At 52.6% G+C, this 19429-nt stretch overlaps 1 protein-coding gene across 3 annotated transcripts in view; it reads left to right on the top strand.

Annotated features, from left to right (window-relative positions):
• Positions 1-1480: 1480 nt before the first annotated feature.
• NOS3 (nitric oxide synthase 3 (endothelial cell)) overlaps positions 1481-19429 on the top strand; it is an 18245-nt gene continuing 296 nt past the window's right edge. For 2 of the 3 annotated variants that reach the window (XM_006895158.1, XM_006895157.1), the window contains exons 1-25: positions 1481-1638; positions 3094-3196; positions 3604-3752; positions 3893-4055; positions 5145-5236; positions 5339-5480; positions 5623-5762; positions 5864-6038; positions 6714-6815; positions 7580-7774; positions 7892-7965; positions 8062-8206; positions 8316-8420; positions 11644-11711; positions 12138-12254; positions 12345-12519; positions 14239-14371; positions 14470-14548; positions 14638-14825; positions 15413-15585; positions 15919-16129; positions 16223-16310; positions 17332-17453; positions 18211-18359; positions 18632-18826. In XM_006895158.1, the coding sequence (XP_006895220.1) occupies positions 1481-1638; positions 3094-3196; positions 3604-3752; positions 3893-4055; positions 5145-5236; positions 5339-5480; positions 5623-5762; positions 5864-6038; positions 6714-6815; positions 7580-7774; positions 7892-7965; positions 8062-8206; positions 8316-8420; positions 11644-11711; positions 12138-12254; positions 12345-12519; positions 14239-14371; positions 14470-14548; positions 14638-14825; positions 15413-15585; positions 15919-16129; positions 16223-16310; positions 17332-17453; positions 18211-18359; positions 18632-18826 (3441 nt within the window). Of the gene's footprint in view, positions 1639-3093; positions 3197-3223; positions 3244-3603; positions 3753-3892; positions 4056-5144; positions 5237-5338; positions 5481-5622; positions 5763-5863; positions 6039-6713; positions 6816-7579; positions 7775-7891; positions 7966-8061; positions 8207-8315; positions 8421-11643; positions 11712-12137; positions 12255-12344; positions 12520-14238; positions 14372-14469; positions 14549-14637; positions 14826-15412; positions 15586-15918; positions 16130-16222; positions 16311-17331; positions 17454-18210; positions 18360-18631; positions 18827-19429 lie in introns of all 3 variants that reach the window. The other variant, XM_006895159.1, reaches the window with a different exon arrangement.

The following is a 19429-nucleotide window of genomic DNA, read 5'->3' as shown; positions in this document are numbered from 1 at the left end:
TTGGAACGACTTTGGCCTTGAGCTGAAGTCTTTAAGGCAGACCCAAAGTAAGAGGAAACTCCCCAGATGGCGTGGACATGGGCAGAGGTAGATCTGTCTAAATTGGACTGTGGAGAAAGGCACCATTCTTGGTCAGGTGCCTTTTAGGTGCTGAAAGCAAGCCAGGGAGTTTTGTTTGCCTCTTGTTTCCTAGTACAATGAAAACGTAAAGGGCCAAGGTGAAAGCTCTGGGCTCTGGACTGCTCATCCTGCTTCAGCTCTCACCCTTCCCCAGATTCAAACACACACACACACACACACACACACACACACACACGATTCTGCTATCAAGGAGCTCAGATCTCCCATGTGCCCCCAGAGCTGACTCTTGGTGTGACCCCAGAGCTCAAAGCACTGCCTATTCTTCCAAGGTAACCCACCTGTCCCCACCTTCTCCCCTAACTCTTTATCCTCCACTGCCGTTCAGTGCCACATGCTCGTTTGTCTGCCTGTCCATTTGTCTGCCTATCTGCCTCTCCCAGTTTCTACCGATCCCAGTCTTTCTCCTCCTATTTCCTTCTTGCAGCCAGACTCTGAGATTTCAGACTCATGAGACTTAGACACAGATGACCCCAGGATCTGATCCTTCTCTGAAACTACAAACTCCAGTATGTATTACCTCCAGAGGTGCTTAAAGAGCACTGGTGCACCCCATCTGCATTCTGGGAATTGTAGTGCACTCTGTCCCACCCTCTCTCTAAGGTTCCAGTCCTTGCCCAGCCCTGATGAGTCTCTCTCTCCTAATAGGAAATATGCGTCAGTGTATGACAGCATAGGGAGTGGAAGCCCTGAATTAGCCCGCTTCCCACAGATTTATGCCCCCCATTAAATTGCTGAGGGAGGGGAGTGGTGGTAAGAGGGTAGGAGTTCCAGGAAACTGGGGCTGGGAAGGGATAAGTTACCTTAATGCCAGACTCAGGGGCAAAGGGTCATTTATCATCTCTGGGCCAATATTCTCCAGAACCCAAGTGGATTCAGACCAGGAGGAGAGTGTCCAGAAGCTCTTAGATGTAGAAAGTGATGGTGAAGGGGAGAGCTGGGGTCACTAGGCATCCAGATCTCTCATTTTCTGCTCCAAACTTCTGTTTGGGCTTTAAAGAAAGGCTGGCAAGGGTGAGACATGAGGCCTACCCTCCGGCCTGCCACTCTGCCATCACTCCTACACTCAGTCCCAGGGCTCTGCCAGACACCTGGGCACTTAGCAGCTGTAGTCCTCACAGCAAAACCCAGGCATCCAGCCCCCCACCCTGCGGGCCAGCAGGCATGAAGCCAAAGCTGCACAGCCTCCCAACCGGGCTGGTTCCGGTCCCATTGTGTATGGGACAGAGGCGGGGCAAGGGCCAGGGCTGAAGAACCCCCTCCCACTATTCCCAACCCCTCCCTGCTTCCTAAGGAAAAGGCCAGTTCTCTGCCGAGAGCGGCAGAGCGGAGAGCAGAGGACATGGGCAACTTGAAGAGCGTAGGCCAGGAGCCTAGGCCGCCCTGCAGACTGGGGCTGGGACTGGGCCTCGGGCTATGTGGCAAGCAGGACCCAGCCTCCCCAACCTCGGAACCCAGTCTGGCACCATCCCCGGTGCCCCAACCCGCGCCTGACCACAGGTAAGGCCTCAGCTGTGGGAGGCAGGCAGGCAGAGGGCGGAGGGTCGTAAACTGAGTCTGAGAAGGTTGTGGGCCAGGTCACCGGCACAGACTGTAGAGGAGTCTGGGGAAGGATTCAAGGAGAGAGATCATGGGGATCAAAGGTACAAGGAGTTGAGATTACGAGGAACAGAAACAAGTGGATGAGGAACACCGCCAGCTACAGAGTCAGGCCAGGGTTTGGACGCTACTCAGCCACCACATCAGAGAGACCTCATAGGGTTGGCCGCATAGAGCTGATCTCCAGCAATAGCCCTGCAATCACCTGAGCTGTGTGAGCAAGTTACTTAACCTGTCAGAGCCACTTTCACTCACTCACAGCCATCAAGTCCGACTGACTCATAGGTGACCCTTCAGCAGGGTTTTGAAGGCTGTAAATCGCACAGGAGGAGATTACCCATCTCCCCAGCTGTTCCCCAAAGACAGCTGGTGGATTGGAACCTCCAGAGAGACGCCACCTTTGGGTTAACAGTGCAGCACCCTACGGACTGCTCAGCTACAGCACCCCAGTTTATGTAAAATGAGGATTCGGTGTCACTTCACAGGGCCTGTCTCTATCTGACAGCAAGCCTTCAATAAATGTAGCAACTGTTAGGTACTCAGGAGAGAAAGAAGCCAGGGAGGGGGTCTCATAAAAGGGGACATGAGTTATATCATAAGCCTTAGCTCTGAAAGAAGATCGGTAGCCCTCGGGCCCATGGTTGGAGCTGAGGGGAAGGCAGAGTGAGAAAGTTCCTTTCTCTTACACCAGCTGACTTACCTGCCCCACCTGACTCTGCCCTCTCCCTGGAAGGGTCCTCCTTGCGACAGAGGTAGTGAGGAGAGGAAGGCAGGTGGGTGGCCAAACCAACTCCAGGTGGCTACCCAGAGTGAGCAGAGGACCCGCAAAGGAAAGGATCTAGGGCCCCACAAATCCATGCCTGAGTCCCTCCCTTCCTCCCTCCCGGCCTGGTCTGCGGCTCTGAAAGGAAGCGATAAGGCCTGTTTCCCTTCACACGATCAGCTTCTGTCAGGAAGGGTGTGAGTGAGCAGCAGGGATCTGGACTGAGGAGTTCTCTGCCACCTTCCTCAGCCTTGCCCCTCTTGAGGGAGCCTTCACCCAGACTTCCTCAGAGGGACCCTGCATGGAGGGTGACTGGTTTAGCCTGGAACCAAGCTCCGGGGTTCTGACTGGGCATCATGAGTGAGTCTGGACTGTGAAGGGCAATGTATTCCTTCCCGCATGACCTCTGTGGCAATATCCCGTCACTGTCTGCAAATGCCTCCCTTCAGGCTATTGAGAGCAAACAAGCAGCAGCTCAAGGATGCAGCAGGAGGCCAGGAGGTTTTCACTGCTTGGGGAGGGGCTCCAGAGCATAGCTGGGGGTCTAAAGGAGCAAGCTCCTAGCCCATGACCCTATCCCTGGCTCCCAACAGCCCCCCACTAGCACGGACCCCGGCAGGGCCCAGGTTCCCGCGTGTGAAGAACTGGGAAGTGGGGAGCATCACCTATGATACTCTGAGCGCCCAGGCACAGCAGGTAGGTCAGGGGCCCTCCTGGATGGAGCCCACCCTCCTGGGACCTCTATCCCCATCTCAACCATGATAGGTGTACTGAAGTTTGCTGGGGTCCAGTCTCAGCCTACAGCCTGAGTGACTATCAGTCTCTTCCTCTAAAGAGAAAACACAGAGGAAGAGCTGCAGGGACTGAGGGACATGTATCAGGACAAGCCCCCAGTTACAGGGGCCTTCTAACTCAACCTTCCTACCCCACTCCAGGTCCAAGCCCCACCTGACCATGCTCAGCTTCACTCCTGTCTCCAGTCCCAAGCCCAACCCTGAGCCCACACCTCCCCAGACCCACACCTCTCCCTCCAGGTCACATCCAGACGCTAGCATGCTTAATTGTGCCCCCTACTTCCCTGCTGCCCTCACCCTCCAACTCAGGATGGACCCTGCACCCCAAAGCACTGCCTGGGCTCCCTTGTGTTTCCGAGGAAAACGCCAAGCCAGCCCTCCACAGGCCCTGCCGCTCCTGAGAAGCTTTTGAGCCAGGCCCGGGACTTCATTGGCCAGTACTACAGCTCCATCAAGAGGTGAGAACATCCAGGGGCTGCTGAGGCCCCAGACACCTCTGGATCTCCTCACCTCTCCCTGTCCTACTGTCCCAGGTCCTGACACCACAAGGGCCTGACTACTCTTCTTACCCCACGACACTGCCTGCCTTCTCTCCCAGGAGTGGCTCCCAGGCCCATGAGCAGCGGCTGCAGGAGGTGGAAGCTGAGGTGGCAGCCACAGGCACCTACCAGCTCCGGGAGAGTGAGCTGGTGTTCGGGGCGAAGCAGGCCTGGCGCAATGCTCCTCGATGTGTGGGCCGCATCCAGTGGGGGAAGTTGCAGGTGTGGCTTGGGAAACAGACCCAGGGTGGGCTCAGGGCCCCAAGGCTAAGAGGGGTGGGGGCAGCCCCTGATGGGGATAGATAGATCCATGGAAGGGTCATCTTTAGTACCCCGGCACAGCCCTGTGTCACTAGCTAACATATGATTATTACAACATGATAGTCTTTTTGGTTGGCGGGTCTGGGGGGAAGGAGGACCTGGATCCACTGAATCAGAATCAGAGGCATTGCTGAGTCACAGGGACAGGGGCCCAGTCCTAAAGCAGTTCCAGCTTTCTCTGCCATTTGGGTTCTGCCTGCTAGCCATCCCCTCACACTCAGCACACTTCACAACACAGAGATCGCCTGGGACGGCCTGATGCCCTGGCACGCTAACCTACTGGGGAAAGGATCCCATGAGTTTGGCCGGCTTCACTGTCACTGGCCACCAAAGGATCTGGACTAAAGTGATGTAGTCAGGAAATCCCAAGGAAGTCTAGAATGAAAAACGGTAACAACCCGTTTGATACTTGCAGGACCTTTTAAGTGGTTCAAAGCTTCACCTCAACTTTGAACCTCACTGACACCTATCTCCCTCCCCTGGTCCCAGCCAGCCACAGCCACCCTAGTCCTGTCACTAGCGCAAGCTTCCTCCTCCTTCAGGCAGGGTGGGGCATCTCAGTTCCCTCCTGGGCCTCCACTTGGAGGGCTCCTCTCAGCATCAGGGGCTCAGAACGGCCAAAAGTCCTGGAGGCCACCTTATATTGTTCCATCTCCATCATCACAGCCCATGCTGAACCAGTGGGCCTCCTTGTCAGTAGGCACTTGGTAGTAACCAGGTGCCTCCTAATACCTGGTACCAAACTAGTCTCTCAGAGAAATATGCATCCCAGGAAAGAGACAAGAAGCAGGAGAGGCTAGTGGGCAGGGCAGGAAAGGGTCAGTATAGGTCAAGGAGGTTTCCCAGAAAGAATTACTGCAGCTCACCCTGAGGGAACCTCACAGCGAACTTATGGGGGGAAGCAGCAGGAAGGCCCTCCCTGACCCCAGGGCTGCCTTCTGCCAGGGGCTGGTGCTCACGACCACTCTTCCCTCTCACCCACAACCTCAGGTTTTTGATGCACGGGACTGTAGCTCTGCACAGGAGATGTTCACTTACATCTGCAACCACATCAAATATGGCACCAACCGGGGAAACCTTCGGTGAGCAGGCACCATCACCTCCGACGCAGCTCCCAGACACCATCGCCTCCGGCCTCTCCCGGGATGGTGGAGGCGGCCTCTGACTCACTCTCCCCTTCACAGCTCAGCCATCACTGTGTTCCCTCAACGTGCCCCTGGCCGAGGTGACTTCCGGATATGGAACAGTCAGCTGATACGCTATGCCGGCTACAGGCAGCAAGATGGCTCAGTGCGCGGAGACCCGGCCAACGTAGAAATCACAGAGGTGGGCACAGAGGGCTGCCGAGCCAGCAATGAGGGGCCTGGGCTGGGACAAGGGGTCCAGCCAAAGAGATATAGCAACCAGCATCAGGAGCCCTCATTGAGGAAATCCAGCAAAGGGGTCGCTCTGCCCCACCCTCCCACAGCTCTGCATCCAGTATGGCTGGACCCCAGGAAGCGGCCGATTTGATGTGTTACCACTGCTGCTCCAGGCCCCGGATGAGCCCCCAGAGGTCTTCCCTCTACCCCCAGAACTGGTCCTTGAGGTGCCTCTGGAGCACCCCACGTGAGCACCAAAGGGACTGGGTCAGGTGGAGGAGGTGGCTGGCCAGGAGTGGCCCCTAGGCAGGCTTCCCCAGGACTGACTCTAGACCCTGATGCCCCCAGGCTGGAGTGGTTTGCAGCCCTGGGCCTCCGGTGGTACGCCCTCCCAGCCGTGTCCAACATGCTACTAGAAATCGGGGGCCTGGAGTTTCCTGCGGCTCCTTTCAGTGGCTGGTATATGAGCACTGAGATCGGCACTCGGAATCTGTGTGACCCCCACCGCTACAACATTCTCGAGGTGAGACCCAGTGGGATTGGGGGGGAGGACCCCTGTACCTCCCCACACCTCAGGACAGGATCTGAGACAGGATCAGGCGAGGGCTGCCCCAAATCAGAGTTGATGAGGAAGTCACAGAACCATCCAAGGATGTGGCAGTGTGTGGCTCTGTGTGTGTGTGTGTGTGTGTGTGTGTGTGTACAAGTGCGCACATGGGTGTGTGCATGTCAACATGTTTATTCTTCTGGGAAGAGAATCTATAGGGAGCTCTGGACCTAGTGGCAAGAAGCTGTGCTGCAATCCCAAAGGCATGTGGTTCAAATCCACCAGTTGCTCTGAGGGAAAAAGATACGCAATCTCCTCCCACATGATTAACTGCCTCTGAAAACCCGTGGGAGGGCCAGCTACGTGTCAGGTTCTGACTTGAAGGTACACAGTAGGATTTATAACTTTCATGAGATTCTCAAAGGGGACCTTGAGTTTTGTAAAAATAAAGTTAAGACCCATTTCAGAGATGAGAAACGAAGGATGAGGCTGAGAAGCACCTGGCATCTGTGTAGGAAAAATCCTGAACCAATCCCAAACTAGAAACCGGGTCTTCGGATGGCCACCCCCACCTTAACCACTTTCACTCATGAGTCTGAGACCAGGCTACTCTCCGCACCAATCCCATGTACACCCTACCCCCGTTCCCAGGATGTGGCCGTCTGCATGGACCTGGATACACGGACCACCTCGTCTCTGTGGAAAGACAAAGCAGCTGTGGAAATTAACTTGGCTGTGCTGCACAGCTACCAGGTGCACAGGTCAAACTGGCCAGGAGGGCAAGGGAGCTGGGGGCGGAACAGAGGGGGACATACAGAAGCTGGAAGGTAGGGGGCTGGAGTACACTAAAGACTCCTGTCACGCCTCCGGAGCCGTGGCACGCTGGGCTCTGTGGGGCTGCAATACAGGGACTTGGCTAAGCCTAGAGCATGGGCTTGGTGCAGTTTAATGGCCAGGGTGCTCAGGGTAGGCTAGGATAGGGTTAATGTTTATGTTTGGATTAAGATTCAGGCTAAGCCGAGGCCTTGGTTCAATTTTAAAGTTAGGTTTAGAGTTAGGATTCATGTTGGGCCTAAATGTAGTTTAGGACTAGATTTAGGGTTTAAAGTTAGATTTGGGTTAAGCCTACGTCTTAGACTTCCTCTAGTTTTAGGGTTAGGAGTAAGGTCAGGATCTGGGCTTAGAGAAGGTGGTGATGCTTCATAGGGATGTTCTACCCTAGAGCATTCTTGGTGTTATGGTTTCTAGAACCCACTGGGTCCTGGAACCCCCGTACCAGGACCGAGTGCCCGTTTGGCTCTGTGATTTGAGAAAGCAGGTGACTGCTTGCTGATACTTCCGTGGAGCCTCAGGGAGTTCAGGGAGATTTGGTTTGGGGGCAGGGAATACAGACATTGGAGACTGGAGGTACTGTTACACACTGAACTTTGACTATGGCCATAGATGTGAGGGTAACTGCCACGGTGGGATGAACAGGCTGCATCTAAGCTTGTCCTCGCCCTCCCTCCCCGCTCCAGCTGGCCAAAGTGACCATTGTGGATCACCACGCTGCCACAGCATCCTTCATGAAACACCTAGAAAATGAACAGAAGGCAAGAGGGGGATGCCCTGCTGACTGGGCCTGGATTGTGCCCCCTATCTCAGGAAGCCTCACACCGGTCTTCCATCAAGAGATGGTCAACTATTTCCTGTCTCCTGCCTTCCACTACCAGGTGCCCACCCCACTGGCTCGTGCCCCCTTGAGGCTCTCAGTACCCTTTGGGGGCTGCCTCTAACTTTCTATCTGTTCACAACCTGCACCCTCCCCTGAATGTATCGCTTCCCTGCAGCCTGATCCCTGGAAAGGAAGCACAGCCAAGGGCACAGGGATCACCAGGAAGAAGACTTTCAAGGAAGTGGCCAAGTAAGGACCCTCAGAGGGTTGCTCCTCCAACATGGAGGGAGGTCTCGTCTCCGAGGCCCTGGGGACCCCCTCATGCCATTTTCACCTCGCTTTCAGTGCAGTGAAGATCTCTGCCTCTCTCATGGGCACCGTGATGGCCAAGCGCGTGAAGGCCACCATCCTGTATGGCTCTGAGACTGGCCGTGCCCAGAGCTACGCACAACAGCTGGGGAGGCTCTTCCGGAAAGCATTTGATCCCCGAGTAAGTGGAGTCCAGAGGGGCAAGGGTCTCAGAAGACCAGAGGGCAAGGGCCTGTGCACACCTTAGGAGGACCAGGATGGCAACCCTCCTCTGTGTACCCCATTCCCAGGTCCTCTGCATGGATGAGTATGACGTCGTGTCCCTGGAGCATGAGACACTAGTAGTTGTGGTGACCAGTACGTTTGGGAATGGAGATCCACCCGAGAACGGCGAGGTGAGGCTGGACGGGAAAAGGGACACTGAGACTCAAAACTGGGGTGGCTAAGTCGGGGCACCCACAGCCAACAGAGAAGATACCTGAGAGCCCCCTAGAATGGGAACATCAGGGATATTCTGCTTTGTTCCTTCAGCTTTTCCTTGTCTTTAGCAAAAGAGACGCGCACTATTTAGATGTTAGCCTAGGTTAGATGGCTTTAATTGTGCTGGGAATTTTAATGAAAATTCCTTAGGTGTTTAATTTTTTTGTGCGTGTGCATTCGCGCACATAAGTTTTTTTGTTGTTTTTGTTGTTGTCTTTCATTCATTGTTGCACATTTTCCTCCCTGTCCCTCCTTCCCCCCAGTTTGCTTTTTTCCTTTGGAAAAAAGTTCTTTCATTGTTATACAGTTCATCCATTTCCCCCCCACCCCCGACCACTTTACTATGCAACTCTTGTTCTGGACTCATCATGCCAATAATACCTAATCATATGTCCCAATTATACAGTTCTCTCCTTCATCTGTTTCAGTGTCGTGTATATTATTTATCCCCTCTTTTCTTAGTTCCTCCCAACCCCCATTATCAGTCCTGTTCCATAACAGTGGCATTATACAGTATTTGTCTTTTTGTGACTGAGATATTTTACTCATGCTGGAAAAAAATTTTTTAAAATAATCCACAAAAATACTAGAAACAAGGAGCTCTGGTGGCTTAGTGGCAAGAAACTGCATTGCAATCCCGAAGGCATACAGTTCGAAGCCACCATCTGCTTTATGGAGAATCAACTTCCCTGAAAGGTCCCTGGAGGATCAGCTATAGGTCAGTTATGAATCTATGGTACACAACAACAACAACAACAATATAACAATAAAATAAACATAAAAAACAATACTAGAAACAAAATGTGTATGAATGATTGAATGAAAAAGAAATGTGATCTGTAAATTTTCCCTTAAGTAAAAAATAATCATATTTTTTAAATAAGAAGATAACAATGTGAAAATTTAAAGCCAAAAATTAGAGTAGGCCTATTGTTGACCATTATCTTCCTAACATCTTTATCTCTGGGTTGTCTCAAGCTGTCTTCCTTTCTGAACCTTCTTATCTGTCCTAGCTTCTAGGTGTTAAATATCTAAACAGCTCTTCAAGTACCCTAAAAACAGCTTGAGCTCTGATGTAAGCCCTCTCCTATCTCCTCACTGTCACCTTTTGTCCTAATTCTGCTCTGCCTTTTAAAGAAAACCATTAATAATTTTTCTTTAGTATAAAAGCAGTATCCATGTAACCCACTCTTCTTTTGAGAAATACAGAACATTTTCATCACCTAGATGATGACATTTCCCAGGTGAGATCCTCTCACAGTGAATCTTTGCCTCTCAGAATTGACCCAAGTTCTGATTTCCGCCTCCAAATTATTCATTTGCCAAACAAATGGAAGCAAACCATATGCGTGGCTTCTTTCCCTTTGCATAGTGCTGCTTAAAGTCATCCACAGTGTTATAGGAAGAGTTCATTCCTTTCTATCACTGGGTAGCCTACCTCAGGAATATACACACTGAATTATCCATCCATCCATTCTCCTACTGATGGGGAGCTGAGCTGTTTGCAGTCTTTAACCAGAATGAATAGAAGAGGTTGTTATGAGCATACTTGTAAAAGGCGTTTGCGGACTTTTATTTTCATTTCCCTTGGATAAATTTTTGAGTCATAAAGGTTTTGTTGTTGTTACATGCTGTCAAGTTAGAATTGACTCATAGCTGATCTTCTAGCAGGTTTTCAAAGGCTATATGGGAAGAGATTGCCCTTCATTCTCTCACAGAGCAGATGGTGGATTCAAACTTCATGCGTTTGTGTTTACAGCACAACTCCTTACCATTATGCCACCAGAGCTCCCTGTACAGGGTAGTCATAAAGTAGACATATGTTTAATTTTGTAAATATATGAAAGGGAGCTGTGGTGACTTAGTGATAATGTTTTGTGCTGGCAACGCAAAGGCTCACAGTTCAAACCCACCAGCTACTCTGTTAGAGAAAGATGGGAAGTTTCCTCCTATGTGATTTAAAGCCTCTGGAAACCCATTGGAGGGTCAGTTATTAGTCAATTCTGCCTTGATGGCACATTAAAAACAACAACCCTGTGGTGGGTGAGTAAACTGCTGCAGTCCTGGAAGAGGGCAATTTGACCATCTCAGCGAGTTTTAAAATCCCTTTAACATAGCAATCCCATTCCTAAATACTGTTGTTATGTGTCATCAAGTCAGAACTCATCATAATGACCCTCCAGCAAGTTTTCAGAGACTGTAAACTGTATGCGAGGAGAGTGTCCCTCTTTCGCTCTTGGAGCAGCTGATGCATTTGAACTGCCTGCCTTGGGGCTGGCAGTGCAAACAAGACTGTGTGATTCACATTATTCCTAGGTCACCAGATGGCCTTCAATCAGGGGGAAGTTTGAGCTGATGGATAGCATGGAGCCATTTGCCAGTGATTTGCATTCAGCAGGAGTGGCATCCACTTCCTAAAACAACATACCTTTGGAAACTCTATGAACTTAGAGAAACAGCAATAGTTATAGAACAGGGTGCAGCTCTTTTGTTCATAGAGTTGTAATGTGTCGTGCTAGACTTGACAGCAATCAACAACAACTAGCCAAAAGGTTGGTAGTTCAAGTCCACTCAGCAGATCCACAGAAAGAAAGGTCTAGCAATCTGGTTCCATAAAGATTAGAGTCAAGCAAACCTATGGAGCAGTTACTGTAACACATAAGTCAGGGGCCAAGTCAACAGCTGCAGACAATAACGTGGAGCCTTTAAAGAGAAAGAGGTAAGTTGTGATATTCTGACCTGGAAAAAGTCCATCCCCAGTTACTGATAACAAGCAAGTTAAGGATAGTGTCATTCTATTTTTTGCTCTTTCAAAAATGGAACTAGACCCTAAATGGGGAGCTCTGGTGGCTTAGGGGTAAGAAGCTACACTGTAATCCCGAAGGCATATGGTTTGAATCCACCACCTGCTCCGTGGGAGAAGGATGGGCAATCTCCTCCCGTGTGATTAACAGTCTCTGAAAACCCACTGGAAGGAAAAAAAAGAGAGAGAAAAGAAAACCGCTGGAGGGTCAGCTATATGTTGGTTCCATCTCGATGGTACTCAACAACAGACTCTAAATACAGATGTGTGTAAAAAGGCCTTAGAAAGTGCTTGTCAATAGCGTGGCCCCTGATATACAACTTATTTTTGCACAGAGCTTTGCAGCTGCCCTGATGGAGATGTCCAGCCCCTATAACAGCTCCCCTCGGCCGGAACAGCACAAGTGAGGGGGATGGATTGGGGCTGGGGAGTGGGGCGATGCTGAGAGGCAACATGGTGTGTGCAGACACAAGGAGAGGCCTAAGGGATTCTCCCCCTGGACCTCAAGCCATTTCCCCAGTGGCCTGCTTCCTCCCTGCCCTCTCTGTGGCCTGCCCGTCTAGACCCCAGGACTTTAAGAGGCAGATGGTCCAGAGGTTTTCTACAAGGTGGGGGAGGAGACAGAGTGGGCCCAGAGGCTCAAAGAACACTGGGATGCTAGTCTTCAGCCCCAGTCCCAACCCAGGTCACAAGAACAAGCAGAGCCAGGCTGAAATGTGGCCATTTTCACCCAGACAGACGCAGAGCCTAACTCTCTACGCCTGTCTGTGACTGGGCTTGGATCCTTCTCTAGCTCCTTGTGACACTCATCCTTGTTCTCTCTTATCAGGAGTTACAAAATGCGCTTCAACAGTGTTTCCTGCTCAGACCCCCTAGTCTCCTCTTGGCGACGGAAAAGGAAGGAGTCCAGTAACACAGACAGTGCAGGGGCACTGGGGACTCTCAGGTTTGCGTCCGGGATGGAGCTGGGAGGGCAGGCTCCCAGGCAAACATGGGCTGGGGTCTGGATGGCCCCATGACGGCTCCCTGTCCACAGGTTCTGTGTATTCGGACTGGGCTCCCGGGCTTATCCCCACTTCTGCGCCTTCGCACGGGCAGTGGACACACGGCTGGAGGAGCTGGGTGGGGAGCGTCTGCTGCAGCTGGGTCAGGGTGACGAGCTGTGCGGCCAGGAGGAAGCCTTCCGGGGCTGGGCACAAGCTGCCTTCCAAGTGAGCCCAGGACCCATCCTCCACATCCTACCCCTGTTCACCCCTCAGCCCGACTGGAAACACCCTGGCCACTACCTAGCTCTAACTTACAAATGAGCCCTGCAATGTGGAGTCTGGAGGGAGGCCTTTCTGCTGCCCTGGTTCTGTCTGGCCCCTGCTCCCTTCCCATTTCTCCGTAAATCCACCTTCATTTTGTTTCTTGCCCTGTTCTGAGTAGTGGCCATGTGGTTCTACCAGTGACAGGAAGTGGCAGGCTCCACTGGAGAACAAGGTGCTGGAAGGTGGGAGCCTAGTTCAGACACAGGCTGGATCCTGGGAGTGGATACAAAGGCAAGGGGATAGGACAGGGACAGGATGGTGGGCAAAGAACAGGACTGGAGGGTTAGACAGAAGTGAAGTCTGAAATAGGTCAGCATAAAACTTAGAAGTCATCAGGTGGCCAAATGCAGCCAGTAACAAGGCTGCCAGGTTTCAACAGAGCCTGAACTAACAGAGTGGCCTAGTTCTAGGGAGGGGGGTCAAGGGGCTATGGCATTTTACAGCTGGGCTTCCTCATGAGTCAGTCCACAAGGCTGGGACTATGTAGAGAACACTCTAGAAGGTGGAGTGTGGGGGCCTACCTAGTGGAGACAGATGTTTGCTAGGAAGAATGTCAAACTGGAGAAGCAAATAGGATCAGACTGGGAGAGGAGGAAGAATTGAAACCAAGGCTAAATAATTGGAACAAAAAGAGCCACTGGAAGTTGTGGAGTGAGGCAAGAGAAGGAATGAGTGTAACATGAAATTGTAGGCATTATTACTTTACGGGCAGGAAAACTTTGCACTAATGTGGGTGGGAGCAGTGGGAGTAGGAAGGAAGGGAGGGGGCCAAGGAAGAAAGGAAGAGATAAAAAGACTTAGAAAAACAAAAAAGGGAAAATAAACTGGCTTTTGCAACTCAGGCTGGGAGTCGGGGGAGTGGCCTGTCTTGGGGAGCTTGTGCCTGACCAGAAATAAATGCGATATGAGCAGTTCCAGGAGCTCTGTCCCATGGCCCCCACACCAGCCACGCTCTTGTGAAGATTAAATGAAGTGTTTTGTGTAAAGGTCTCAGCATTGATAGTAAGTGTCCTGGATAGCCAGAGCCTCCCCACCATCATGAACTCAGTGTCCCACTCCAGGAGTTGTCTGTGCCTCGGGCCTTACCTAAAGAACCTTATTTAATTGTCAAGAAGCCAAGGAGCCTGGAGGATAGGGACCCTAGAGTATGTAAAATACAAGTGCGGAATTAGAATTTGAACACAGATCTGAACACATAAAATACAGTCAATGAATGCTATTATGTAAGAAGCCCTACCCTCTGGGGAAGGAGTGATTAGAGAGGTGGTAGTGGGACGTGTAATTCACACCAACCAGGTCAGTAACTCAAGAGTGTAACACAGATGTGTACAAAGGAATAACTGCCACCCTTGAGGCCTGTGACCTATGAAGAGGCCCATCTCAGCACAGCCTAGGCCTCAAGTTCAGTCTCAGCTTTCCTCCTGCTACTGGAGTAGCTGATCCATAGTCTTGGGAAATTCTATGGGCACTTCGGCCCCTGAAGTTCCTCCAACCAGGATGGAAGGAAAAGACTTGAAAGTCAACTTGAAAGTCAACTTGAGCCCCTCCTTGCTCAGGCCATTCCCTGATGGCAAAGGGTCCTGCGGCCTCACCAAAGTCCCCTCCCCTCAACACTACCAGGCCTCCTGTGAGACTTTCTGCGTGGGAGAAGATGCCAAGGCTGCTGCACAGGACATATTCAGCCCCAAATGGAGCTGGAAGCGCCAGAAATACCGGCTGAGTGCCCAGGCCGACGACCTCCAGCTACTGCCAGGTGAGGCCTGATTCAGTCTGCGATCCCCAGGCCTCTGAACCAATGTATTCAGGATGTCAAGCAGGGCCCCTAGCTCAGGCTGTCTCCTCTGCCCCCAGGCCTGGTCCATGTGCACAGGCGGAAGATGTTCCAAGCTACGGTTCTCTCCGTGGAAAACCTACAGAGCAGCAAGTCCACGTAAGGAAGACTGCTCATGCTCACCATGCCCCTCTGCCCCAGCCCCTCCTCTCCCACTGTCCTATAACCTGCCCCTCTCCCTCCTCCAGCCGAGCCACCATCCTAGTGCGCCTGGACACTGGAGGGCAACAGGGACTACAGTACCTGCCAGGGGACCATGTTGGCATCTGCCCACCCAACCGGCCAGGCCTCGTGGAAGCACTGCTGAGCCGCGTGGAGGACCCCCCACCGCCCTCCGAGCCCATCACAGTGGAGCAGCTGGAGAAGGGCAGCCCTGGTGAGGGACTCTGCACAGACACAGCGGGGGGGGGGGGGGGCGGGGAGGCCTGTCCCAGGTGCCTCCCTAGCCCACGGGCTCTGGACTCCTGAGTCGTCACCAGGGTACAGAGCTGGTCACATCCAGCCAGCCTGACCTCCTTCCTTTCTTAGGAAACTTACCTACCTATTTTAGGCTCCTCTGCACGCGCGCGCACACACACACACACTCTGTCTGTCTTTGTCTCTGTCTCAAAGCCTATGGCCTCTGGGGTATTTCTGAAGGTACCCCAATAGCCTAATCTGCTCTAGAGCTGGCCTTAGATCTATCTACCCTACCAGGGCCTGGAGTTAAAATAGCATGATTGGGTTAAGAGCAGGGGACTCTTGCCCACCCAAGTCCAGCCAGTGGGCCCCAAACAAACATAAACACATCAAGGCTGCCCAGACATTACTGTTCTGGACAGGTTCTCAAAAAAATACCACATAGCCATAGTCAATCCCCTTTACTCCCAAAGAAACTGTCCTCACCTCAGACAATCCATCTCTGGTTTGGCTCCTTCTTGAGCGCTCCCCCTGCCCTGCCCCGCCCCCGTGCATCCCCTGCAGGTGGCCCACCCCCTGGTTGGGTGCGGGATCCCAGATTACCCCCGTGCACGCTGCGCCAGGCTCTGACCTTCTTCCTGGACATCACGTCTCCACCAAGCCCTCGACTCCTTCGACTGCTCAGCACCCTGGCTGAAGAGCCCAGTGAACAGCAGGAGCTGGAGGCTCTCAGCCAGGTTGGGGCAAACCCGGGGTGGGGGGGGCGGGATCAGGGAGGCCAACCAGCTAGAGGTGAGAGAACCCGGAAGGCCAGGCAAGGCTCATGCCCTACTATCCTCACTTGGCTAACTCTTGGCTGATTCTTCAGGACCTGGTTTGAGATTTACTAAGTCTTCTATAGATTCTAAAGGTCTTAAAAAGTCTGACCATGGAGAATGTGCTTGAGAAGTGTTTGCTAGCCTGAACTGAGGGGTAGAAACTTTCAGGAGACCAAGCCAGAGGAGAGGTCGAGCATGGAGATCGACAAGAAGAGCTATAGGGCTCAAGCCCTCTTTCCTCATCCCTTGCAGGATCCTAGGCGCTACGAGGAGTGGAAGTGGTTCCGCTGTCCCACACTACTGGAAGTCCTGGAGCAGTTTCCATCAGTGGCACTGCCTGCCCCCCTGCTTCTCACCCAGTTGCCTCTGCTCCAGCCACGGTACTACTCGGTCAGCTCCGCACCCAGCATCCACCCAGGAGAGATCCACCTCACAGTTGCTGTGCTGGCATACAGGACTCAGGGTGAGGTTGGAAAGGGGGAACAAGGCAAGAGCCACAGCAGCAATATGCTGAGAGTGGCTCTTCACAGGCCTCCTTTATTTTGTCATGCCACAGATGGGCTGGGTCCACTGCACTATGGAGTCTGTTCCACGTGGCTGAGCCAACTTAAGGCTGGAGACCTTGTGCCCTGCTTCATCAGGGGGTAAGAAGACACTGCTGGAGCAGAAGGAGGGATAGAAGGGGGGAAGAGGCATCAACAAGAGACTGTCTGTCTGCCCAAGCAGGGACTGAACAAGGTGCCCCAAATGGCTGGGGATAGATGAAGGAATCTGTGGGGAAGCTGCACAGGATGGGGTATGTGGCTAAGCTCATTTCAGAACTCTGCCTGGGCCTCCAAGCTGATCTGGACCCCTCACTATTTGTACTCATTAATTTGCTCTGCAACTACAGCTCCCACAGAGGCAGAGGTGGGGTTAAGCAGCAGGCCTTGTTGCTTTTATAAAATGCCATTTGTGCCTTGGGGTCAGTCTACTGCTAGGAGGCATGGCACTCAGCAACTGTGGTCCACAAGTCACCGCTTTATCCAGGAAGAAGGAGTCATGGTAAAAGCCATTTTGGTCTATTTTGGAATCATTGAGGACTTAAAGAAAGTGAGTTATCTCAGGATGTCCTTCCCTTTTTCTGTGTTCAGAAGCCTTGCTCCATCAGCAGCAAGGAAGCTGAAAGTCTTGTGGGTGGAATGGACTAAAAAGAGTTCCCAGAGTGGTGCCAATTAGACTTGCTGGCTCAAACCTTTCAGAGTCTAAATTATACCTGCACTGTACCATCCTACTAAAAACAAATCAAATGCCAATATAAAAGCTAGTATTTAAAATAAACACATGCACTGGACCCATAATGAACCAGATGCTATCTACCCCTTCCCCATACTCTTTAAATCTCCTACACTAAGATATCAAAATATTCTTTATTCCAAATTAGAACTGTATTTCTTTTGGCCCAATCTCTTAAAACCACAGATGCAGGGTGTTCCTGCCTGCAAGTACAGTTCTTTTAATAAAGATATGCATAGTGGTTATTATAAGCCAGAGTCTGTGTACATTTACATTAGTAACTCATTTATCAGTAGAAATTGAGCTCTCTTCTCAGGATGACTCTAAAGCTACTAAGAAATGGGGAGTTGAGGAAGATAAGGGGGGCTGATAGAAGGTCTCTCTGGCCAGGGCTCCTTCCTTCCGGCTGCCACCTGATCCCAGCTTACCCTGCATCCTCGTGGGACCTGGCACAGGCATTGCCCCTTTCCGGGGATTCTGGCAGGAGAGGCTGCATGACATTGAAAGCAAAGGTAAGGCTGGGGCCAAGGAATTTTCACAAGTGGGTGGGAATGGAAAAAAAAAAACCAGGTATGAAATAGAAGGTAACAAACCAGGGCTTCACAAATGTGAAGCTTTTAGACAAAATAGAGGAAGTACACTTAGGGGCAAGGGCCCAGGTGAGTGGTTTACCTGGTACATGACATCTGGTGGGTTAAGAAGGATTAAGGACAAAGAAAAATCGGAGTTCGGAAGGGACAGGGCTGGGAGTAGAAGACAAGAAATACTGCAGGACTTTGTCACCGCTTACCTAGGTTGGTCCCAGAACTAAAGGAAGATGTTCAAGTTGAATTGGGAGTGTGCAAGGTAAGAGTGTACATAAAGAGCTAGGGATCGTGATTGAGGAGAAAGTTAAATGTCAGAGTTAAAGACGTGAGACCGCAGAAATGGAGCCAGGAACAGACTAAGGGAGGTCCAGGACTGAAACATTAGACAAAGAGAAGGATGCGGAATTATGAGCCTGAAGCCTGGAGTTCTAGCACAGCTCTATCACTGGCCATTCTGAGTCATGCCATTAACCATGCCATTAATCGTGGTTTCCCTTTTCATAAATCAGTGATAAGTCAGGGTTTTTGTGAAAACACCGTGCACTCTAGATTCTAGAGACCAAGCAGCCACTATGATTATCTCTGCCTAGAATGGGCAATGGGTGTGAGAAACCGGTGGGGCGGGTACAAGTAGGCTGCGCCCCTGAAAGGGGGCGCATCTGAGCCACTGTGCGGTTTACAGGGCTGCAACCCGCCCCCATGACCTTGGTGTTTGGCTGCCGATGCTCCCAGCTCGACCACCTCTACCGGGAGGAGGTGCAAGACGCCCACCAGCGTGGGGTGTTTGGCCGCGTTCTCACCGCCTTCTCTCGGGAACCCGACAGCCCAAAGGTGCGAACCTTAAGGATTGAGGGGCAAGAGGGGAAAACCAAGGACTGGCATGAGTTCAGGAGGGGACACGAGACCCCTACGTGGGTCCACCTACGTGGACACGGGCCTCCACAGCAACTCGAACTGTAACCCTTTGGTTTACCCACCCCAGCCACTCAAGACGTGTCCCATGCCTGGCTCCACCGCACCCAAAATCTTTTATACCCAGGGCCGCTCCCTAGGATAAACAGCCCCTAATCCCACGCTAAACACCCCTAATCCATTTTCCTCAGACTTATGTGCAGGACCTCTTGCGGACTGAGCTGGCTGCCGAGGTGTACCGTGTGTTATGCCTCGAGCGGGGCCACATGTTTGTCTGCGGCGATGTCACTATGGCCACTAGTGTCCTGCAAACAGTGCAGCGCATCCTGGCGGCGGAGGGCGCCATGGAGCTGGACAAGGCCGGTGACGTCATCGGCGTGCTGCGGGTGCGGAATCAGCAGGAGGCGTAGCCTGGAGGGGGCGGGATCCGCAAAGTGGTGGAATCTGGGGCGGGGCATAGAGGCCAGAGATCCGCATGGGGGCGGAGTCCGGGGGCGGGGTTTGGAGGCCCGGAATCTGCATGGGGGAGTGGGTGGGAGGGGCAGGATCTACTTGGGGGCGGAGTCCGGGGGCGGGAGGTCCGGGATCTGCATGGGAGCGTGGGAAGGAGGGGCGGGATCTGCATGAGGGTGGGGTCTGGGGTGGGGCATAGAGGCCAAGGCTCCGTATGGGGGCGGAGTCTGAGGGCCGGATATGGAGATCGGGATCTGCATGGAGGCGTGGACTGGGGGAGCGGGATCTGCACGGGGCCAGAGCCCGGGGATGGCTCACGGAGGGCCTGGATCAGCAACCGGGGTGTAGTCTGAGGCGGAGTATGAAGGCCCAGGATCTGTATGGGGGAGTGGCCCAGAGGGGCGGGATTCGCTGGGGGCGGAGCCCGGGGTGGAGCATAGAGGCCATATGGGGCGGGGTCCGGGAAGGCATGTAGGTCTGGGATCGGCCTAGGGGCGTGGCCCGGAAGGGCGGGATCTGCGGGGGCGGGGGGGGGG

Source organism: Elephantulus edwardii, unplaced genomic scaffold (assembly GCF_000299155.1).
Source record: "Elephantulus edwardii isolate Elephantulus edwardi_28Jun2011 unplaced genomic scaffold, EleEdw1.0 scaffold00161, whole genome shotgun sequence".
NCBI lineage: Eukaryota > Metazoa > Chordata > Mammalia > Macroscelidea > Macroscelididae > Elephantulus > Elephantulus edwardii.
This window is presented reverse-complemented; position numbering and strand designations above follow the sequence as displayed.